This window comes from Chinchilla lanigera, unplaced genomic scaffold, assembly GCF_000276665.1.
Source record: "Chinchilla lanigera isolate Chin_1 unplaced genomic scaffold, ChiLan1.0 scaffold00007, whole genome shotgun sequence".
Taxonomy (NCBI): Eukaryota; Metazoa; Chordata; class Mammalia; order Rodentia; family Chinchillidae; genus Chinchilla; species Chinchilla lanigera.
This window is the reverse complement of record NW_004955408.1, coordinates 2,854,922-2,875,762: the sequence shown is the minus strand read 5'-3', so window position 1 is coordinate 2,875,762 and position 20,841 is coordinate 2,854,922. Positions and strand designations below refer to the sequence as shown.

Below are 20,841 nucleotides of genomic sequence, written 5' to 3'. Positions count from 1 at the left end.
CCTTGAACTCACAGCCACCCTCCTGCCTTAGCCTCCTGGGCGCTGGGGGTATAGGTAGGTACTGCATGCCCAGATACTGAACTTTAATTCTTCTTGTGTAACATGTTTGTACAAATCTGAAGTGGTAAGGACATTTATAGATGAGAAAGAAATCAATGGTCATCGTATAATAAATATGAACCCACTCATTCTGGTATTCGATCACCACGGTGATAGCAGTACCAGGGTCGCCCTGTCCCTTACTCCACGTGGCCTGTGGAGGCAAAGCTACCGACTCTCCTGACAACGACACGACCCCGTACGCTTGCATCCCCACAAGAGGAGTCCAGTGAAACAAAGCACTTTTCCTGCAGACTTCACGCAAAATCTCCCTCCAGGAAGCTCGCCGCCTCCCCTCCGCCTGCCGACCCCTGAGGGCACACGGCGCTGTCGGGCGCTGTCGGGCGCCGTCGGTCTCTGCTCCGTCCGCGCTCTGGCCGAGTCTTTGCCAGTGCTGTCCAGTCAGTCACAACACAGCCAGAACTCTACTTCAGGAAAGCCTCGCGACTCCCAAGGCTGAGCGCTTCAGGGATCACCCGGATACCTGCTGCCCGGGGGAAGGGGCCCCAAGAGCCTCACTGGCGGAGTTCTTTGTACTGCCCGCCTCCGGGTTTTCTCGTAGACGCAAATTAGAAGAGTTCAGCTGAATCAATGTAAATCTGACTCTCAAATTTAATAAGGCCTCTACAAAAGACAGCAAATAGCTTTTCTTCTTTTTTCTGGTTCTTCATATCCACATATGATAAATTTTTGCTGCCTTTCCCTCAAGGGCTATGTGCATGAGAACTTACCTTAGACTTAATAAACAAATCACAAAAAAAAACTCTAATATCGTCAGGTAAAAACTGTTATTTTACAAAATAAATGCAATAAAAATGTTTGCAAAAATTAACTGAACCTGAAATAAAAAGCTGCTACACAGGCCGTGCTAAGCAGGTCTGTAACGCCGGCTACTAGGAGGCTGAGGCAGGAGAATTGTAAGTTCAAGCCCAACCTGACCAATTTAGTGAGACCCTGTTTCAAAATAAAATTTATTTTTTCAAAAGCTGGGGCTGTAGCTCAGAAGCAGAGCACTTGCTTAGCGTGTGTGAGGTTCTCCTGGTTCAATGGAGGGCGCAGTGACCAGAGAAACAGCGTTTAGACAGACAGATGAGGGGTTATTAAAGGCTGGCCTCCAGGTCCTGCCGTTGGGAGCCTGAGAATCATGGGTTACTGACCTCCTCTCGGCACTCTAACCTTTGAAGCATTTATCAGGAATATGGAGAATTTAGTACAGGAAACAAACATGTAACCTCTCAAACCGAAAGGGAGACGAGCTGTCATGATACACAGCGGTTACTGCTCAGTACCTGTGGGGCACTGGTTCTGGGGCCCCGGTGGATAACAAAACCCCCAGATGCTTAAGTCTCTTTCACAGCATGGTACAGTATGTGCACATAACCTACACACAGCCTCCTGGTAACCTGTCACCTCCTGACTACTTGTACGTACCCCGTGAACAGTGGTATAGTGGTTGAACGCACAGTATCCACGGGTAAAGACAGCCACCATGTTTCTACTCTGTGCCTACAAATTCTCTTGTCACAGCGTTATTAAAATTGGCTGGCTGGCCCGACAGCTCGGCCCATCCGACCCTATCCGAGGCCCGGGTACATATCCCTCCGCACACTTACTGAATTCATCCCGCTGAACAGGTCTCCTGAGCCCACATGAGCCGTGTGTACAAAGTTCGTTGGCTCTCCGATCATACTTCGGTCAATCCGCCGCCGCCTTTTCTAAAACATCAAGAAAAATGTGTTGAGAAATACGTTATTAACAAAAAATTTATTCTGATGGGTTCTTCTACCCAAGGATAGTGATTTTAGTAATGAATTTAGCTATGACAAAAATACCTTAGCCCACCAAAATTACCTCGTATGAAATCTCCCAGAGAAGTATATACACAAAAAAGGATTAGCACAGCAAAGTAACAATTACTACCTGTAACAATGGTATTCTGGCAAGCTTTGGTCACCCACATATTTGCATAACAACCACGTTTTTTCATGCCAGATGAACACCATGCTAATGGTATAAGAAGATCTGACACAGGCACGTCACATACACTGGCCTGAAAACCCATTTAAACTTTTAAATTTCATTTTTTTTTTAGGTGGGGTGTCTTTTTAAGACAGGTCTTGCAATGCAGTTCAGGCTGGTCTTGAGCTCACATCGGTCCTCCTGCCTCAGCCTCCCAAGTGCTGGGATTACAGGCATGAGCCACTATGCCTGGCTCATTTAAACAAAGAGACATCAAAAAACTAGAAATGATTTTGGAAATTTCTGCTATAAAGGAATGATGTTTGAGGAGGTCAGTATGTTTACCCTGACAAACACTGTACAATGTATATAATACATTGAACATTTTCAGTGTCTCATTAGTATATACAATTTTTGTTTATGTATTAAGCTTTCTTTTTAAAAATGAGATAAATGAATAAACCAGGTAGGGTTTGGGGGGGTAGACCTAGCAATAGGAAAATACAGTAATACAATGAGAGAAGGAAGTTACTACCATTCAGTAATAGTTCTTAATGTTAATGGTCTCAACTCTTCATTTTTTGTGTTTTTTTGTTTTTCGTTTTTTTCCAGTACCGGGAATCGAACTCATGACCTCGCGCTTGTCAGGCAGGTGCTGTGCCACTGAACTAAATCCCCAGCCCCTCAACTCCTCATTAAAAAGGCAGATTTCCAGGTTTGATTAAAAAACACATTTAATCGAAAAACAAATGCATGGAGTAAAACTCAAAGAATGGAGAAAACAATATTCCATGCAATGGGAATCCAGAAATAAGCAGTGGTTATCCTATTTTCAGACGTGGACTTCAAGCCAAAACTGATCAGAAGTGAAGACGGTAACTACATATTGGTAAAGGGAACAATTCAACAGGAGGAGATAACAATTATAAACACATATGCACTGAGCACCAGGCACACCCAACTTCATAAAACAAATGCTACGGGACATGAAAGATCAGGTAATTGATGTGAGTACAGCTGGGAGCCTCAACACCCACTGTCACAAATAGATCAACTGGATAAAAAAACCAACAAAGAAATATCAGAGTTGAATGAAACCTTTGAACAAATGGACTTAATAGATATCTACAGTGTTCCACCAGCATATGGAAGTTTCTCCCAAACAAATGCACGCTTAAGTAAATACAAAAGAATTAAAATTATCCCATGCGTATTATCAGATCTCAGCACAATGATAGTAGCAATCAATGGCAAAAGAAAGCACAAGAATTATGCAAATACATGGAGATTAAACAATACACTCTTGAATAATCAATGGGTCAAAGAAGAGACTGGTATCTAGAATCAAATGATAATGCCAGTACAACATACCAGAACATATAGGGTACAATGAAAGTATTCTTAAGGGGGAAATTTGTAATTGTGAGTACCCACATCACAAAAACAGATCAACCCCAAATAACCTACTGATGCACTTCACATTCCCCCAAAAACTTTATAGCTGAGTAGTACTCCATTGTATAAAAATACCACATCCTTTTTATCTATTCCTCAGTTGATGGGCATGTGGGTTGTTTCCAAGACGGGCAACTACTTTGAAGATAACAATGCACAATGTACAGAACATTGTTACTCTTCTACAATCTTGTTTGTAATTTTATACCATTGTTATTATTTATCTTTCTTCTCTTTAAAATTAAAAAAAAAAAAAAAAAATTCCCCAAAAAACAAGCAAAAAGCCAAAGCCAAAGCTGGTACAAGGAAGAAAACTATGAAGATCAGCAGAAAGTAATGAAATTGAGATAAAAAAAATACCATTAAAAAAAAAAAAAATCAACGAGTCAAAGAGCTGGTTCTTTTAAAGAATAAACAACAGACAAGCCCAATCTGACCAAAAAAAGGAAAGGCTGAAAATCAATGCAATTAGAAACAAAAAAGGCAAAAATCACAATGAATATCACCAAAGTCCAGAAGATTGTTAATAACTACTTCAAAAATCCTCACTCTAATAGTAGAATTCAGAAGAAATAGACGTCTATATACATGTGAATTACCAAAAGTGAAACAAGAAGATATAAAAAGCCCAAATAACCCAATAGCGGGCAATGAAAATGAAGCAGTAATAAAAAAAGAAAAGCCCAGGGCCGAGGGATTCATCACTCAACTCCACAAGAACACCGGCAAGGATGAACACCAATACTCCTCAGACTCTTTAATGACACTGAACAAGAAGTACTTCCAAAGCTCTAGCAAGTACCCTCATCCCACAGCCAAGCCCACCCAAAAAGGACCACTAATTGCAGGCCAATCTCTTTAATGAACATAGACACAAAAGTCTCCCATAGGTTTCTGGCAAAAGGATGCAACAAATCATCAAAAAGATCACACATCATGAATGACCAGGCTCTGCCCCAGGGATAAAGGATGTTGCACATATACAAATCAGTAAGCAAATATAATACACCACACTAACAGAAGCTAGGACAAAAAGCACATGATCATCTCAACTGACTTAGAAAAAGGCTAACAAAATTTGTTTTTTTTTTCTTTAAAAGCTTAAGAAAATAATTATAGAAGGACCTTATCTCAAAATGGTAAAAGTCATATATAATAATACGATTGCCAACATTGTACTGAATAGGGAAAAACAAAGTTTTCTCCCTAAAGTTAAGAACAAGAATGACCACTGTCAACATTCCTGTTCAATATGGTACTCAAAACATTAGCCGGAGCAATCCAACAAGAAAAATAAAAGGGATATGAAAAGGAAAGGAAGCCGGGCATGGTGGCGCACGCCTGTAATGCCAACACTCGGGAGGCTGAGGCAGGAGGATCACTGTGAGTTTGAGACCAGTCTGGGCTACAAAGTGAGCTCAAGGCCAGCATGAACTGCATAGTGACACCCTGTCTCAAAAAAAAAAAAAAAAAGACCAAAAAAAAAGGAAAGGAAGAAGTCAAATCAGCATTATTTACTGATGACATGATCCTCTATGTGAAAGAATTCTTACCAAAATATTTCTACCAAAAGACTGTGAGAATTAGCCAAATTCAGTAGTGTAGTAAGATACAAAACCAACACACAAAAATCCATAGTGTTTCTGTACACCAATAATGAACTCACTGAGAGAGAAGTTAGAAAAATATCATTCACAATAGCATTAAGAAAAATTAAATACAGTGGTGCCTCGGCTTATGAACTTAATTTGTTTTCCAATTTAGGGGCTCCAATTTAGGGGAACATCGCTGCAATTGTATTTGTGTTAGAAGACAGCTGTTGTCATGTTTATCACCCAATGTGGAGTTTGTGAATGGAAGCACAATTTACCAAATGTTTTTTGCAAACAGAAGCATTAATGAACTGAGGCATTACTATACTCAGGAGTGAACCTAACCAAGGAAGTGAAAGACCTCTGGAACACAAACTACAGTACTCTGAAAAAGGACTCTGAAGAGGACTCAGAAAATGGAGCTATCCCCTGTTCCTGGATAGATCTAGACAGAGCCAGGACTGTCAAAATGGCCATAGTCCCAAAACTGATACACAGGGTAAACTCGGTCCCAATCAAACTACCAATACCATTCCTCACAGTACTTGAGAAAACAGTTCTAAAATTCATATGGAACCATAAGAGATCCAGAATAACCAAAGCAACCCTGGGCAGTAAAAGTAAGACAGGAGGTATCAATCCTGGACTTCACGTTATATTACAAAGTGACAGTGATGAAAACAGCACTGTACCGGCAGAGGAACGTGTGGATCACGGGAACCGGAACACAGGACCCCGAAGGACCCTCATGCACAGTCAGCTGTGTCTACCACATGGAAAGACAGCTTCTCTAACAAATGGTGCTGGGAAAACGCTACATCCCCACGCAGAACATTCTTCTAGCCCCGTATTTCTCACAATGTACTAAACTAAAATCAAGATAGATTCACAAAGGAACAGTAATTTGTACACCTGGCTGCCGGGCCTAAACCGCCAGTGATATTGGTGTGACTGTCCCACTTCTACCACCAGGGCTGCAAGCAGCCCGGCGGGACAGTCCTGTGCGGACCGCCGGGGGCTCGCGCCACTGGGAACCTGTGAAAGGTGTAAACGCGAAAGCAGGAACATTTTTTGCTGAGAGATAAAACAGGTAAAAGTCTTGAAGACACAGGCATAGGCAAGTTCTGAATAGAACCCCAACGGTGCAAGAAATAACATGCGGAGTACACAAATTGTTTTGTATCAAATTAAAGATCCTGCGCAGCAAAGGAAAAACCAAGAGAGGAAAGACACAGAACGTGAAAAAAATCTTTGGCAGCTATTCCTCAGACACAACTCAAAATAATGCCACCTCCCCCCAATAAGAGACCCAATCAAGACAATGGGCAACTCAAATGGACAGACACTTCTCATAAGAGGTACAGAAGAAAAAGTACATGAAAAACTGTTCAATGTCTCTGGCCGTTGGAGAAATGCAAATTAAAACACTGAGATTCCATTTTAAAAGAATGGGGCCATCATCAAGAAATTAAGTAATAATAAATGCTGAAGAGGCTGTGGGAGAGAAAGGAACCCTTCTCCACTGTTGGCAGAAATGTAAATCTTTTTTTTTTTTTTTTTTTTGCAGTACCGGGGTTTGAACTCACGACCTTGCGCTTGCCAGGCAGGCACTTATGCCACTGAGCTATTTCCCAGCCCATGTTGATGGAAATGTAAGCCAATACATGCCCTATGGAAATCAGTATGGAGATTCCTCAAAAACTAAAAGGAGGAACTCCATTCAACATAGCTATTCCCCTTTTATGCATCCTCGCCAAAGAGTTAAAGACAACATATTACAGCCATACAGTACACGCATACTAATGTTTATGGCAGGACAACACAATAGCTAAAACTCAGAAACAGTCTATATGTCTATCAACAGATGAATAGCTAAAGAAAGCTTGGTCTTTATATACAGTGGAGCACTATGCTGCCACAAAAAAGGACAAATGAGTCATTTATAGGAAAATGGATACACCTTGAGACTACAATGCTATGTGAAATAAGGCAGACACAATAAGGCAGGTTAAATATCACATGGTTTCTCTTATATGAGAAAGCCAAAATATAAATAAAGTGCAAAATAAAAGACAATTAGAAATAGGAAGCTAGACCTTTTGCAAAAAGGGACAAAGAAGACTAAGAGTCTGGAAAGATGAAAAAGAAATGTATGCACCAAGTCCCCACAAGGAATGTAATCATTATGTACTACATGTGTTTAAAAAAATAAAAAATTTTAAAAATGCTTCACCGTACAAATTATAGTCCTACAGACTCATGTTAGTATGTATAATTCATGTTACTCACTAGGGAACAAAATACTCTTCGTTTCTCCAAGTTCAGTCAAGTCATTAGATGTGCTGGTAAAGAATTTAATGTGTCTTTTAGGGTGCTGCTCCATGGGGTCATATAAATCCTTGAGGTTAAAATGGCAGCAAAAAGCCAAGAGGGGGTCCAGACCCTTAGTCTATGGATTTAAAATTTTCTCTCTAGCCAGAAGGGGTGGTGCACGCCTATAATCCCAGCACTTAAGAGGCTGAGACAGGAGGGTCACCATGAGTCTGAGGCTAACCTGGGCTACATAGTGAGTTCAAGGCCAGCCTGAACCACAGCAAGACACCATCTCCAAACAAGAAAACTTTTTCTTTCTTAGCATGATGCACTGGTTTCCTGCCATCTTTTTCTTGCATGGTGCTGCTTCAGGTCCTCTCAGGAAAGCCTCCCCCAAAGACTTCCTGCCGCTAACCACAGCCTTGCTACACCCACAGGCACCCTTTGATCGCAAGCCCCACGTTACCAAGAACTCAGCTCTTTCACCTGTTTCCCAGACTCAGTGTTCATCTCTTTCTACCCACTCCACTCAGCATACTTCTCCTGTTTCTATTTTTTGTTGTTTTGGGTTTTTTTAGACAGTGTCACTAAGTAAGTAGCTTAGGTTTGCCTTGAACTCACTAGCCCAGGTCTGACCTTAAATTTTCAGCAGTCCTCCTGCCTCAGCTTCCCAAGTGCTGGGATTACAGGAGTACGCCACCACAAAGCTGAAACTGTTCTGGCTGGGGATCATAAAGCATAATTCTCTGGATGAGTCTTATGAGACAATGCTACCTTCTTTTTGGGGTTAAAGCAGCAAAAGAAGATGCTAATGGTCTTTTGTGCCTTTTTTCTTGATAATATACTGCTAACTTTCCATTAGATTTGCCTTTACAGAAAGCTGTTTGTCCAGGTACATCCAAATTTATCTTCACCATCACAGGACATAAACTCCCCCAGCACCTGGGCAGGACAAATTACAAGGGCTTTTTCTCCAGTAAGCCCGCTGACCAAAGGGTAAAGAGGCGGGTTCCTGCTGCACTCCTGCTGTGAGCAGGAAGTAGCAGGCCCCTCCAGCTGGGCTAAGCACAGCAGCTAAATTCAATGAGTCGGCGCCTCCTCCCAGGCCGCACACTCTTGACTGTGGAGGACTTCTCAGCGCAGCGACAGGTCCGCCTCCAGCAAGGAACTGCATACCGCCCCACGCCACCGTGAGTCACCGGGCAGCCCCTACCCTGTGAACCACAGAAGTAACGTCTAACAGAGCTGAACCTGCATCACTTCCTCCGGAAGGGTGTGTCTGCAGCTTGGCAGAACACCTCCCTGGCGAATAACTTATTCCAACAACTGCATTACTGCAGGGTGACCTTAGGGGAGGGACAGGCACTGTGCTATGCTCAGGCCGCCACCCACTCCGGAGCACACATCATGCTTCCTGAGAATATTTAAAGGCACGTAAGTAAACAGGTTTCAGAGGCAACTCTCGCCCTGAAAAGCAAAAGAGACGATTTCAGCTTACTTCGATCATAATGACTGTCGCTAGGTACTCAATCATGAATCTGAAAACAGTGAACATTTTTCTACTAGAATTTATAGTAGTACCGAGCTGGGAATAGACCATGGTACTGGGAGGGATCTTCGTGCCTCCTCATCTAATCTCACTTTTGAGAAATGAAAATAGAAGCTGTCAGCTCCTCTTTCCCGAAGGAAGGATGGATCATGACTGTCCAAAAGGGCAGAGAAGTACTGTGCTGCTACGGCCCAGGAGGGGCAGAAAGAGCGAAGACGGAGACGGTGACGTGTACGCCAACAAGATCATACCGGGTCTGCACACTGTAAAGACGAGAATCTCCCCCAAAACAAAGAAAAACAATCGGAAGGCTTTAAAAAGCTACTCCGTGACAACTAAGGATGGAACACAGGGTGGAGGAGGCCAAAAGGAGAAGTTATGGTAGTAACTTCTGATAGAAAAGGGACTGCTCAAATTCAACTAACAGCTGGAAAATGCGAAGAAGTGGACTAGCGCGGGGTGCGTGGATAACATCAACAGCCTTTGGCTGGGTCTCGGGCAGCGAAGGTGAACGTTTCGAGAGCGAGCGCCGCCGGGCCAGGCGGACGCGGGGACCAGCCGCCGCTCGCCCCGCCATCGCCCGGCGCCGCCACCCCTCCCGAGCGCGCGCGGCCCTCGGGGGGCGCTGCGGGGCGGCGCGGGCGAGCGGGATCGCAGGGCACGGGGTCGGGGGTGCGCCCGTAGCCCTTGCCCCAGTGCCGGCGGAGGCAGGAGGCTCACGCGAGGCTAGCCTGGGCTACGCAGAGCCCCTGCGTCCACACCGTGCTGCTGTGTGGCGGGAAGGAGTCCAGACAGACACAAGATGCAAGTCGCGGGCAAAGGGGAATTCCAGAGTCGGGCTTCTGCAGAGAAAAACAGGAAGCGTGTGAACACGCCCCCTGCCGTTGTGTAACGAAGTCGTCAGGAGCAGTCACCGTGTTTCCTAGAAACACTTCACTCTATAAAGGGGCTTTCCTAAGACTGCCAGCTCTCTGAGTTACTTCTCACCGAATTTAAAATACTCTCATTCTGAACAAGGTCACGAACTCGTAGTACACAAACATGAACAGTTCTATCAGTGTACAGAAGATGAGGCAAAAATGTTTCTTCCCTCCCAGCCTCCCGGGATTGTTGCGAGTTCGAGGCCAGCCTGGGCTACAAAGTGAGCTCAAGCCCAGCCTGAACTGCATAGCGAGACCCTGTCTCAAAAAAGTTTCTTCCCATCTTTTTGCAGAATTACATCACAGTAAGATCATTACCTAAGGCAATGACCAAGTAATGGAGAGCAGACTCGAGGACAAGAAATGTAATTTTCAAAGCATGTTCTACCACGTTAACCTTTTTTGCATCCTGATTTGACAATACATTTATGAAGCAATGGGGAAATTTAATAACTGCATATTAGATGAATAAAGAATTATTTCAAATTTATTTTCGGGTGTAGGGCTAATAACCTCTGACTATCTCAGAGTTCCTGCTCTGCAATACAAGAACGACTGATACATGCTAAGCATGAACGAACCTCAGAATATGTTGAAAGAAACCACATTTTAAAAAGGTACATACTATATACTACATGGTAAGAGAAAGCAGCAGTGGCTGCAGGGGTCAAGGGATGGGGGGCGGGGGGAGGGATTACAAAGACATCGGAAGGACTTCTGGGGTGACGGATGTGCACACGTCTTGACTGGCGTGGCGATCTGATAGGTGTTATGTCAAAACTGATCAAACTGCATACTGTAGATGTGCAATGGGAACCACAAGCTTGAGGTGATGCAGTGTTAAGATTAGAGCACACTCTTCCTAATGGCATTATCTTTCTGGAGCTGAGTTTCCAGTGGTTGCTATGGGGAAGAACACTGTGCAAACATCAGTACCAAACTGGAAAAAAGAGAGTGGCAGTTTGATATGATCCCACGGTTTGAGAAGTTGCATGATGTGCAGGAGGCACAAGCATCTCATAAATCATTAAGCCATTTGGACCACATTAGTTGATAAATCTGCAATTTTTCTCTTGGCCTAGGGGCTCTGTAAAAAAAAAAAAAAATGTAAGTGTTAAAGGCACCAAAAATAAAAATTGGGCCTGCCACAGTGGTGCATGCCTATCATCCCAGCACTTGGGAGGCTGAGGCAGGAGGACTGCTATGAGTTTGAAGCTAGCCTAGGCTACACCGTGAGTTCAGGACCAGCTTGAACTACACAGCAAGACCTTGTCTCAAAAAATAAAACAAAAACCTTTGGGAGCCTCTAAAACAAGCTAAATTAGTTTTCTGAAATACTAAAAGTATAATGAGACACCAGGCATTTCTAAAACAAATGCTATCTTTTTTTAATCAATGCCACCAAGGTACATGACCTTTCAAGTTGCCCCTGTTATTCATCTAGTTCCTATAACAAGACTAAAAAGCCATAAACTTGATAAAAATAGATTTGAATTTTTTATATAAGGAATCTTCCTGGTAGATTTTCATTTATACAAAGATCTTATCTTCCATGGCAGCAGTGCCAACAAACTACATACAACGCCCTCACCCGAATCTCTCCCAATTTGGCAATGGTCTCCTCTACTTTCAGACCAGTTTAAAACCAATCTGAGTGGAAGCTGGGACATTCCCTGGTCTCAGAGTACCAAGTTATACTCTAATATAGCATTAGAAACACTGCATTATAATGCACCTGCTTACAATTTGATTTCTTACATGACCAAGAGTTCTAGGATAGGAGCTATGCTCACACAATAAACAGATGGCTGCTGAGTAAAAAGGCTTTTAAAGGAATGTCAGTTCAGTTCTCTGGAAATCATTTGGCTTATCCAATTTTATAAACAAACACTTCTCAAGAGTATTATTACATATGGCAGATATTTAAAACGTAATGCCAATTCTAATGGAGTTTATTATTTCTGTATAAAAATTCCTTATCTGTTAAGGTTTGCTTGTTTGGCTTTTGTTTGGGTCACAGCGAGTGCTAAGCTATACCTCTAGCATTTTTTATTTATTTTTGTATTTTGAGATAGTCTTGTTTCTAAATTGCTCAGGCCAACCTCAAACTTGCAATCCTCCTGCCTCAGCTTCCTGAGTGCATCTGCTAGTTCAGTTTTCTCTGCTTCACAGAAATGCTGTGTCTCAGCTGCACTTGGGGCACTCCCATAATCCCTGTACTCTGGGACCCTAAGGCAGAAGAACCGCAAACTTGAGCTCAGCCTGGGCAATTTAGCAGCTTAGCGAGACCCTGTCTCAAATTTTTAAAAAAAGGGTAGGGGTATGGATGGTGCTTAGCTGGAGGACCCTGGTTCAATCCCCCACTATTAAAAAAAAAAAGTCTGTATCTTTAGTTTCCATTGTCATCACTCTGAGGTCTATAAACCTTAGTGTGCACAAGAAGCCTTAGAAGGCTGGACATTAAAAGACTGGCTGCTAAGCTCTGGTAGCGGGACCTCAAATCCACTAAGTCTTGAATGGAACAGAAATCTGGGTGTCTAACAAGATTACAAGTGATACTGACAATTCAGTGGTTTAGAAACAATGCAAAAAGATTAACAGCTGAATATTTTTAAAAATAATAGTATTTGGCAAGACTTAAGTGTTTATTTACTATGTGATAGGCCCAGTTCAAGAAGTCTAAATACATGAACATTTGCTAGTATCAACTGCAATGCACATTTTAACCTGAAATTCTCTGATCAACTCTCACTTTATGTCCATTGGCCATTACTGTTCGTGGTACTCCCTGAATAAAGTCTTTAAATTGTTGTGTCCTTTAATTACCTAGAAAGTCAATGGGTTGCATAATCCTTCTACCAAAACGGTACTATGACCAAGCCACTGAACAATGTGGTCCTCAATTTGGTTCAAGTATTTTACCAAGCGCCTCTTTCTACCTCACAGACCGAAGACTGTAAAGTAAACCTCAACTCCCTCGTTCCCTCATGCGACCCACAGAAAACACTCTTTAGTAACGGACTGGCCCACTTCACATTCTACATCTTCTTATTTAGGTCAAAACTTAAAAAAATAATAAATTCTTTTTCTGGCTCTCTGAGCTTGGCTCACCAGCAGCGGCCCTCGGGTGACAGAGCCACCTCCGTGAAAGATGAGTCACACCACGGGTCCCCACGGAGCACCAGAGCACCTAGCTGAGTCACGACACACAGCAAAGCAAGAGCCTCACAGAGGAAGTGTTTACACAGGCGGGCGGCTGGGAGGCTTCACAGTGCAGCCCGTGCCCCCTGCAGTGTACTAGATAAAGCAACCTAGTGCCGGTCGGTGTAAAAGCCGAATTCTGCAGCTTTTAACACCATGGAAGTTTGCGGGAGGCACCTGGATTTCCTTTTTCGTTTTTCCTTTCTGAGACAGGGTCTCGCTACATATAACCCAGGCCGGCCTCCAACTCACGGCCATCGTGCTGAGACTACAGGCACGTACCACCGTGCCCAGGCTTTCAAATTTCTTTGTGAAAGGAGTATCTAATCTAAGCAACTCTATAGTGACCTTTTCAAGGACAGAACTGCTAAAAGCAAAACTCAACTTGCTGTTCTCATCTCTCAGCAAGAAACCTTAAGTGAACAAAGAGTACTTTTTGTCCTCTGTGTATGTCAGTATCTGGCTGAAATCACATATTCCAAGTACAAAAACTGAAGTACAGCGTAGGCTGAGAAGTAGAGACTGTGACTGTAACGGATTGGTAACTGCCGGCTGGCTTGTGCTCCCGAGTGCGGGAGGCCCCCTGCGGATGGTTGCCATCAGCATGAGAGGCAGCACTGGAGAAGCGGAATGCCTTAGTTACTGAAACGTTTGTTGTCCGCCTACTTGGCCTAGTTACGTTCTTGATTCTGGCTCAATAAAAGGTGACTGTGATTGGTGACTGGGGCTGCACTCCGGGAGGCTGTATGCCTCCTGATCCCAGACTTTTGCCTCTCTTGTTTTTCTTGTCTCTCTTACTTTTTCTTGTCATCCACGGGCACCTCGTTCTCAGGACCTGTCACCCTGGAAAGAACTACAACAGGTGAAAGGAGAAACGGTAGGTGGGGAGGTAGAGTGATCTCAAAGAGCTTTTAAAACACTAATGCTGCCATGCAGTCTTCAATGTTGGCCCCCCGGGCCCTGTGAGATGGTTTCTCTTCTGTGCGTGCACATACACGCGTGTATTACACACAGGATGCCTGCTTTCAGTAAGTGATGGGTACAGTAACATGAATATTGCACAAGAAATGTATGATAGAGTAACGATGGTCTCTAATGGTTTACTTCAGGACAGTCAGATTTGTACAGGACTTTTGACATCAGAACTCTAAGAAAACAGTCGGGCATGGTGGTACACACCTATAATCCCAGCACTCGGGAGGCTGAGGCAGAAGGATTGCTGCAAGTTCGAGGCCAGTCTGGGCTACAAAAGTGAGTTCAAAACCAGCATCCTGAACTATGTGGTGAGATCCTCTCCCAACCCACCACCCCCCAAACTAAGAAAACAAACTTGTGTTGCTCTAAGCCACCGAGGTTATGACTGCTTGTTACAGCAGGCACAAGAAACATGCACCTCAGGAGACATCATTTGCAAGAGTCCCTCAGGCAACAAAAAGCAGATCTGGGAATCTTTCCTTCATCCAGAGAAGGAAAACAGTAGTTACAGTAACTACGTAAATGCGTGCAATCATGCCAAGTGATACACAGTACTGTAATTACTTTTCTGGTACTGTTTTATGCTGGAATTGTCTGTGTGTATTTGCTCAACTTCTTATGGAGCTATCATTAATTGTTCCACCGTTTTCCCTGCAGATCTGTGGTATACAGTAACTGGGTACACAGCTAAATGACTGGTCCAGACGGTCTGAAATCTCACACAGTAGTATGGAGTTTTGTTTTTAATTCAACAGGTTGTTCAAAAAAGAAACTTGTGGTTCTTTATGTGCAGAAGCGTAATCCTTATTGTTCTTTCTCTCCTTCCTTTGTGGCCATGCTGTCAGTCAGTGGATCTGGCAGTATATTCCCTCTGAGGTCTGGTCAAGTCTTCTTTCAACCCCCTCTATAACCTCTTTTCTTATCTTTCCTCACGGCTGTCCAAGTGTGGGTGAGCGCACGCGGAACGGTGGGGTCGGTGAAGAGCTGACGGACGGTGGGAGAAGCAACACCACAGCGCAAGCAGGTGTTCTCGGCAGAGCCGCGAGATTCTCTGTTCCACGCTCCCATTTCACTGGTTCCCACAATCTCCCATCCACAGTTACTTCTCTCTGTTCTTTTTGTGAGTTTTATCTTTCTATACTGGTTTTAAAAACTCTTTAATGCTATGTGAAGTGGAGTTTCAAGAAGGTAGAGAACGTATTTATTTCAAACTAAACCAAAACACTTCTGGTGAGAGACCAGATATGGCCTGTGCATCTGAAATATGATGTACTTGAAGATAACCAATGGAGACAAAACCAAAACAAGGCGAAACAAAAATATTTAAAATGCAAGTACCAGGAAAGCAGAACTAGCAAACATCTATACGGTGCGTGTGCCAGGCCCCGGGATGCACTTTATGTAAACTACCTCACATACTTTGGTGCACCTCCCACTTTAACACCCTGAGTCTTGCGAGGCTCCCATCTGTAGAGGTGCGCTTCATCTCCTCAGACAGTACGAAGTACTGGCCTGCAAGTCAGAAAGTGTCTTAAGCAGTGGGGTACACGGCTGATTCTGACATCAAAGCACAGAAACATGAATCTGTTAAGCCCACCTTTATTCTCTACATTATTTCTATTGATGAATTATTGATTTTAACTTTTGACTTTTATCATATTAAACAATGAACAGGAAAAAAAAAAATCACAAAAATAAAGTATTGAGTTTTCATACTTTTCTTTTTTTTGCGGTACCAGGGATGGAACTCACAGCTTTGCGCTTGCCGGGCAGGTGCTTATGCCACTGAGCTACGTGCCCAGCCCCCACACTTACTGCTTATCAAGGACAGTACCACCATTTCCAACACCCACTGGTTTGTGGTGTGCACAGTCTAAAAGAGAACATCAGAAACAAAACCCTATGCGAACTACAATGCAAATGCCGATAGCACTCCACAAAAAAATCTTTCCTTCAATTATCACAGCTAAGGCAGCCTGCACACCTGACAACAGCATGGCCCCCACACACGCATCGCTTACACTGACAGCACGCGTCTTCTGCTCTCCTGGCCTTTTTATAGGACGTAATGACATCTCAGGGTCTTGCTGTTTTGTCTGGAAGTTCTTATTATATAGTGTGTAGTTAAAAGGAACATAAAATATCAGTAAATTATTAAATTCCTAATATGTACACTGCTCTTAGAATAGACATCCACATTTTCACATCAGCTATGTATATGCATACAAAACCTACACTGACATCACGTGTAGCTTTCCTATCCTATGTGACAGTCTTGTCACCTCTCTTCCTGTTTTGTCAGGAGCTTCCTACTATATTGTACAACATGTACTTAGCAGGGAAATATGTCAATAAACTAAAATATTAAATGTGTAATGAGCCAAGAGTGGTGACACATGCCTGTAATCCCAGCACTCAGGAGGTTGAGGCAGGAGGACTGCTATGAGTTCAAGGCCTGCCTGGGCTACATAGTGACACCTTGTCTCAAAGAAACAAAACCAAAACAAACAGAAAAGCGAACAGTACAATGAGTACTTAGAATAGACATCTACATTTTCACATCACCTGTGTACTTGCTTACAAAAGCTAAAAGAACATCAGAAATAAAACCCTATGTGAAGCCAGGCATGGGGGCACATGCCTATAATCCCAGCACTTGGGAGGCTGAGGCAGGAAGATCACTGCAAGTTTGAGACAAGCCTGGGTTACAAAATGAACTTATGGCCAGCCTGAACTGCATAGCAAGACCTTGTCTCAAAAAGACCAAAAAAAAAAAAAAAAAAAAAAAAAATCTCTGTTTTGAAATTGCAACATTTCATTTGGAATTTCTGCCTTGTCTTATGTACAGTTCCTTGTGGGTCAACTTGTGCTCTGTTAGCAAATGTAACATCAATTGGAAACTGGTAAACCAATTGTTCAATGTCACATTCCAATTAGTGTGGGAGATGGGAGCAACAAGTCTATTCACATCATTCAGTTTATTACCACTGGAATAAGGACTTGATGGCTGAGTTCCAGGATAAATGCCTAAAGTGAAAGCACAATAATCTTTGCATGTACAAGGGCATAAACTTTTATGCTGTTTTAACCCACTGCTTTCTGTAAGTCTTTTACATTCCTGCGATCACCGTAAGAAATCCTTGCTAGGTACAGCATTCCTGTAATGGCTGATTCACTGTGCCAACTTGAGAAGTTTAGAAGTTTAACTTAGCACTGGGCCAGGGTCTTTATTTTGTAAACATCCTGTGCCTGTGCAAGAGGAGGGGCAGAGATGGTACGGGTGTAAAGGATTCATCCTAGGGTGGGATCCTGCACACAATACAAGGGAGGAAAAGATGCTTGCCTCCCCACTTCTGCTCGTGTTGCTTTTGTGTCTTCTGTCACCTTGAACTGTTGTCCCTGTGCCCTACCACCCTGCCTTGGAGCCAGCTGATTACAGACTGAAACCTCCACCAACTGTGAGCTAAAGAAACCCTTCCTTCCCTAATTTTGGATGTCAGGTGTTTTGTGTCAGGAGTAAGAGAAAAATAACCAAGACAAGACCTACGAGTGCTTTCAGGTGAGCTGGGGAGGAGTCGGAACACTTTGGAACACGGCTCTTGGAGCATCCAGAAGTCTCACTTGCCTTTCAGCCTTTGCGCACAGCCACAGCGTCTGGCAGCGTCTGTCGGCCACAACTCCAACACTGAATGGCAGTCCTGCCACTCTGTCCAATGTTTCACCCCTGCCAAGATCCTCACGATATTTTTGGACCTAATTCCAACACTGGATCATTCCACTTGGTTGCGTGACCACCTTGCAACATTTTGACCAGTCAAATATGTACACACATGACTGTTTTCTTCATCTAAACCAAGTGGGTCTGCATTCCCTGAGTCTGTTATCAGTCGACTCTTGCTCCATTTCACTGTCACAGGCCCACAAAGCCAATGTCAAAGTAGTTGTGATCATCATTGTCATCAGCTTCCACCCACACTACTTTTGTTACGAATGCATGTATGCTACCACAATGGATCATCTTCATTATCCATGCATAAGTAATCTGATGGTTCACTTTTGACCTCCTCCAAAACTTGCAAATCTGGCTTTTCATGTGCCGTTGTACCGAACTGGGCTACTTCCACCAGGAAAAGCCACAGAAAAGTTTTAACAAATCCTGAGCCAGGATTTGTGTGGTGGCATGTGCCTGTAATCCCAGCACTCAGGACACTGAGGCAGGAGGATCTTTGTAAGTTTGAGGCCAGTCAGGGCTGCACAGTGAATTCAAGACCAATCTGACTACATAGTGAGACCCAGTCTCAAAAAAACCAAAAAGAAAATAAATAAAAGGAATGAAACTACAGTTTTCAAAAATAGTATACTCATATAAAATTCTCAAAAGACTTATTCTGTTTGTTTGGATTTCTTAACAGCTGATGAAAACAGGTTCTGACCTTGAACTGTTACTCAGAACATCTGTCATACAAGGCACTCACACAGACTATAATACACTGAGTAAGTAAAATGAAAGAAAAATGAATTCTTGTTGTAACAGGCCTTGGAATAGGGAAGATATTAGCACTTTTATTTATTTTATTTGTTTTTTTGTTTTTACTGAGGTCTCACTGCGTTGCCCATGCTTGTCTCAAATTCCTGGGCTCAGGTGATCCTCTTGCCTCAGCCTCCTGAATGGTGGTGACTATAGGCAGAGCACCAACTGAGTGACTCTCAATTATAGCCCTTGTTTTGTTAATCCCAGCTTTTGGGAGACTGAGGAAGGAGGATTACAAGTTTGAGGCCATTCTGGGCAATTCAGACTCTGTCTCAGGGGATACAGGTCAGTGGACAAGCTCTTGCCCAGCGTGTAGAAGACCCTAGGTTCGAACTCAGTACTTCTCCCCACAAGAAAACCTAAAACCTAATTACAGCATGTTTAATGTCACGAAACAACTTGATTTTTGCTGGCCAATGTAGTATATGTTGTAGGGAGGCCATCCAAGGCTGAATTATGAAATTTTGTTATGCCAGAGTTTTTCTTTTTGATTTTTTAACTCCCGTTTATATTGCAAAGCTGCAGCTACAAAGATACACAGCTATTTTTACCATATTTATTTGAGGTTCGTAATCTTTCTGGCATTATTTATCACCTGCCTAGACTAAGTCTGTTTCTTTACCTTCTGTTCTACCGTTTGCTGTTGTCATTCCAAAGACCTGGGACTCCAGGAAATGGAAATGGAGTTGGGAAGCCTCCGTGTAACCTGCAGGTCCCTGGCAGGGTTTGCACAGCGTCTCGCGTCCACCCCTAAGTGTCCCGGGGGACAGCAACCAAAGGGGGTGCTCCCCGCTGCTGAGCAGCGTTCAGCAGACTGTGCACGTCCTCTGTACGTGCAGGAAGCGCACTGCCGATACCTGTGCAGCTCGCGGGTGGTCACAGCGCGAAGCAGCTTGCCGGCACTCTTGGCCGGCGGCTATCGCAGCATTACCTGGGTGCCGAAAGGCCCCTCCTTCCCAGAAGGCTCGTCACTCCTGACTTTCCGTGTGACAGGCTTTGAATTTTATATAAAGTGTCTGAAGTTTACACACATGGAGTTATACTGGGTTTCTATTGTTTTTGGCTTCCTTCTCTCAATATTACGTCTGTGAGATGGGTTTATTTGTTGTGTGTGGCAGCATTGTTAGGAGTGTCAACAGCCTGGCGTGGTGGTACAAAGTGAGTTCAAGGCCAGCCTGAACTGCATAGTGAGACCTTGTCTCAAAATGACAAAAAAACAAATCCTGGAGTGGTGTGCATCTACAGACCTGTTGTGAAACTCAGGTAAACATATGCAAAACCAGTTAGCCAGAGCATTTGCATTCATACACACACCTTGCGCTGGTTTGTTATGACAAGTGGGTAAACACATAGATTGCTTCCTATATCCCTCAGGGAAAGGTACTGAGATCCACAGCTGGCTAGCATAACCCTAAAGTACAAACTTACAGTAGAAAAGTAAGGGATGAACCCACTGAACCCAGGTTTATGATTCAAACCCTAAAACCTACAGAAAAGCTAAAGAACTTGTTTGGATTTTTAAAATATATGCTTCAAAGGTTCTAAAAATGAAGTCATTTCCCAAAGCTAACTATAATGCAAATTATGTCTGTTACTAATTTTATGTGTCCTTAGGCTGGTGATAAAATGGCATCTAACAGTATCTTTTCTTTAATGCAAAGGAGATTCTATTTACTTATCCTATATGCAGAACTGATAGTTAACAGTTTTCAGTATCACAGCAACACTGGAAGACAAGTATGTGCATATGACAGACATGCAAAAGTACTGTGCATGTTAAGATCTCAGCAAAAGCACCATCCAGCTGTTAGCCAGGTAGACCAAAATACTGCAATATTGCTAGTTTCAACAGAACTTATCAAAACTATTTGTGTATATTTGCAAGGTCACATAATTCAACTGCACATCCAGATAGATACTCATTTCTACTTGGATAAAGTGTACTGAAAAATGGATAAAGTGTATTGAAATATACTAGAAAGAAAACTGGTCTTAAAATTCTAAGGGAAACCAGGCATAGTGGGAGTCTGTAATCCTAGCATGTGAAAGCCTGAGGCAGGAGAATCACTGAGTTCAAAGACAGCTTGGGCTACACATCAAGTTCAGGGACAGCCTGGACTACCCAGTGAGACCCTGTCTCAAAAGCAGAAACAGGGCCCAGGCACACAGGGAGTCATGGGCGGGGAGCGCAGTATTCCAGCCGGCTCGCTTCCTGCCTTGTAGGCACCTGGAAGGCGGGCCTCTGGC

The 20,841-nt window shown here is 43.3% G+C and overlaps 1 protein-coding gene across 2 annotated transcripts in view; it reads right to left on the bottom strand.

Annotated features, from left to right (window-relative positions):
- The window catches only part of Cdc42se2 (CDC42 small effector 2), a 101,675-nt gene that overhangs the window by 6,038 nt on the left and 74,796 nt on the right, over nucleotides 1-20,841 (bottom strand). For both annotated transcript variants that reach the window (XM_005376069.2, XM_005376071.2), the window contains one exon: nucleotides 1,713-1,814. In XM_005376069.2, coding sequence (XP_005376126.1) covers nucleotides 1,713-1,814 — 102 coding nt within the window. The remainder of the gene's footprint in view (nucleotides 1-1,712; nucleotides 1,815-20,841) is intronic.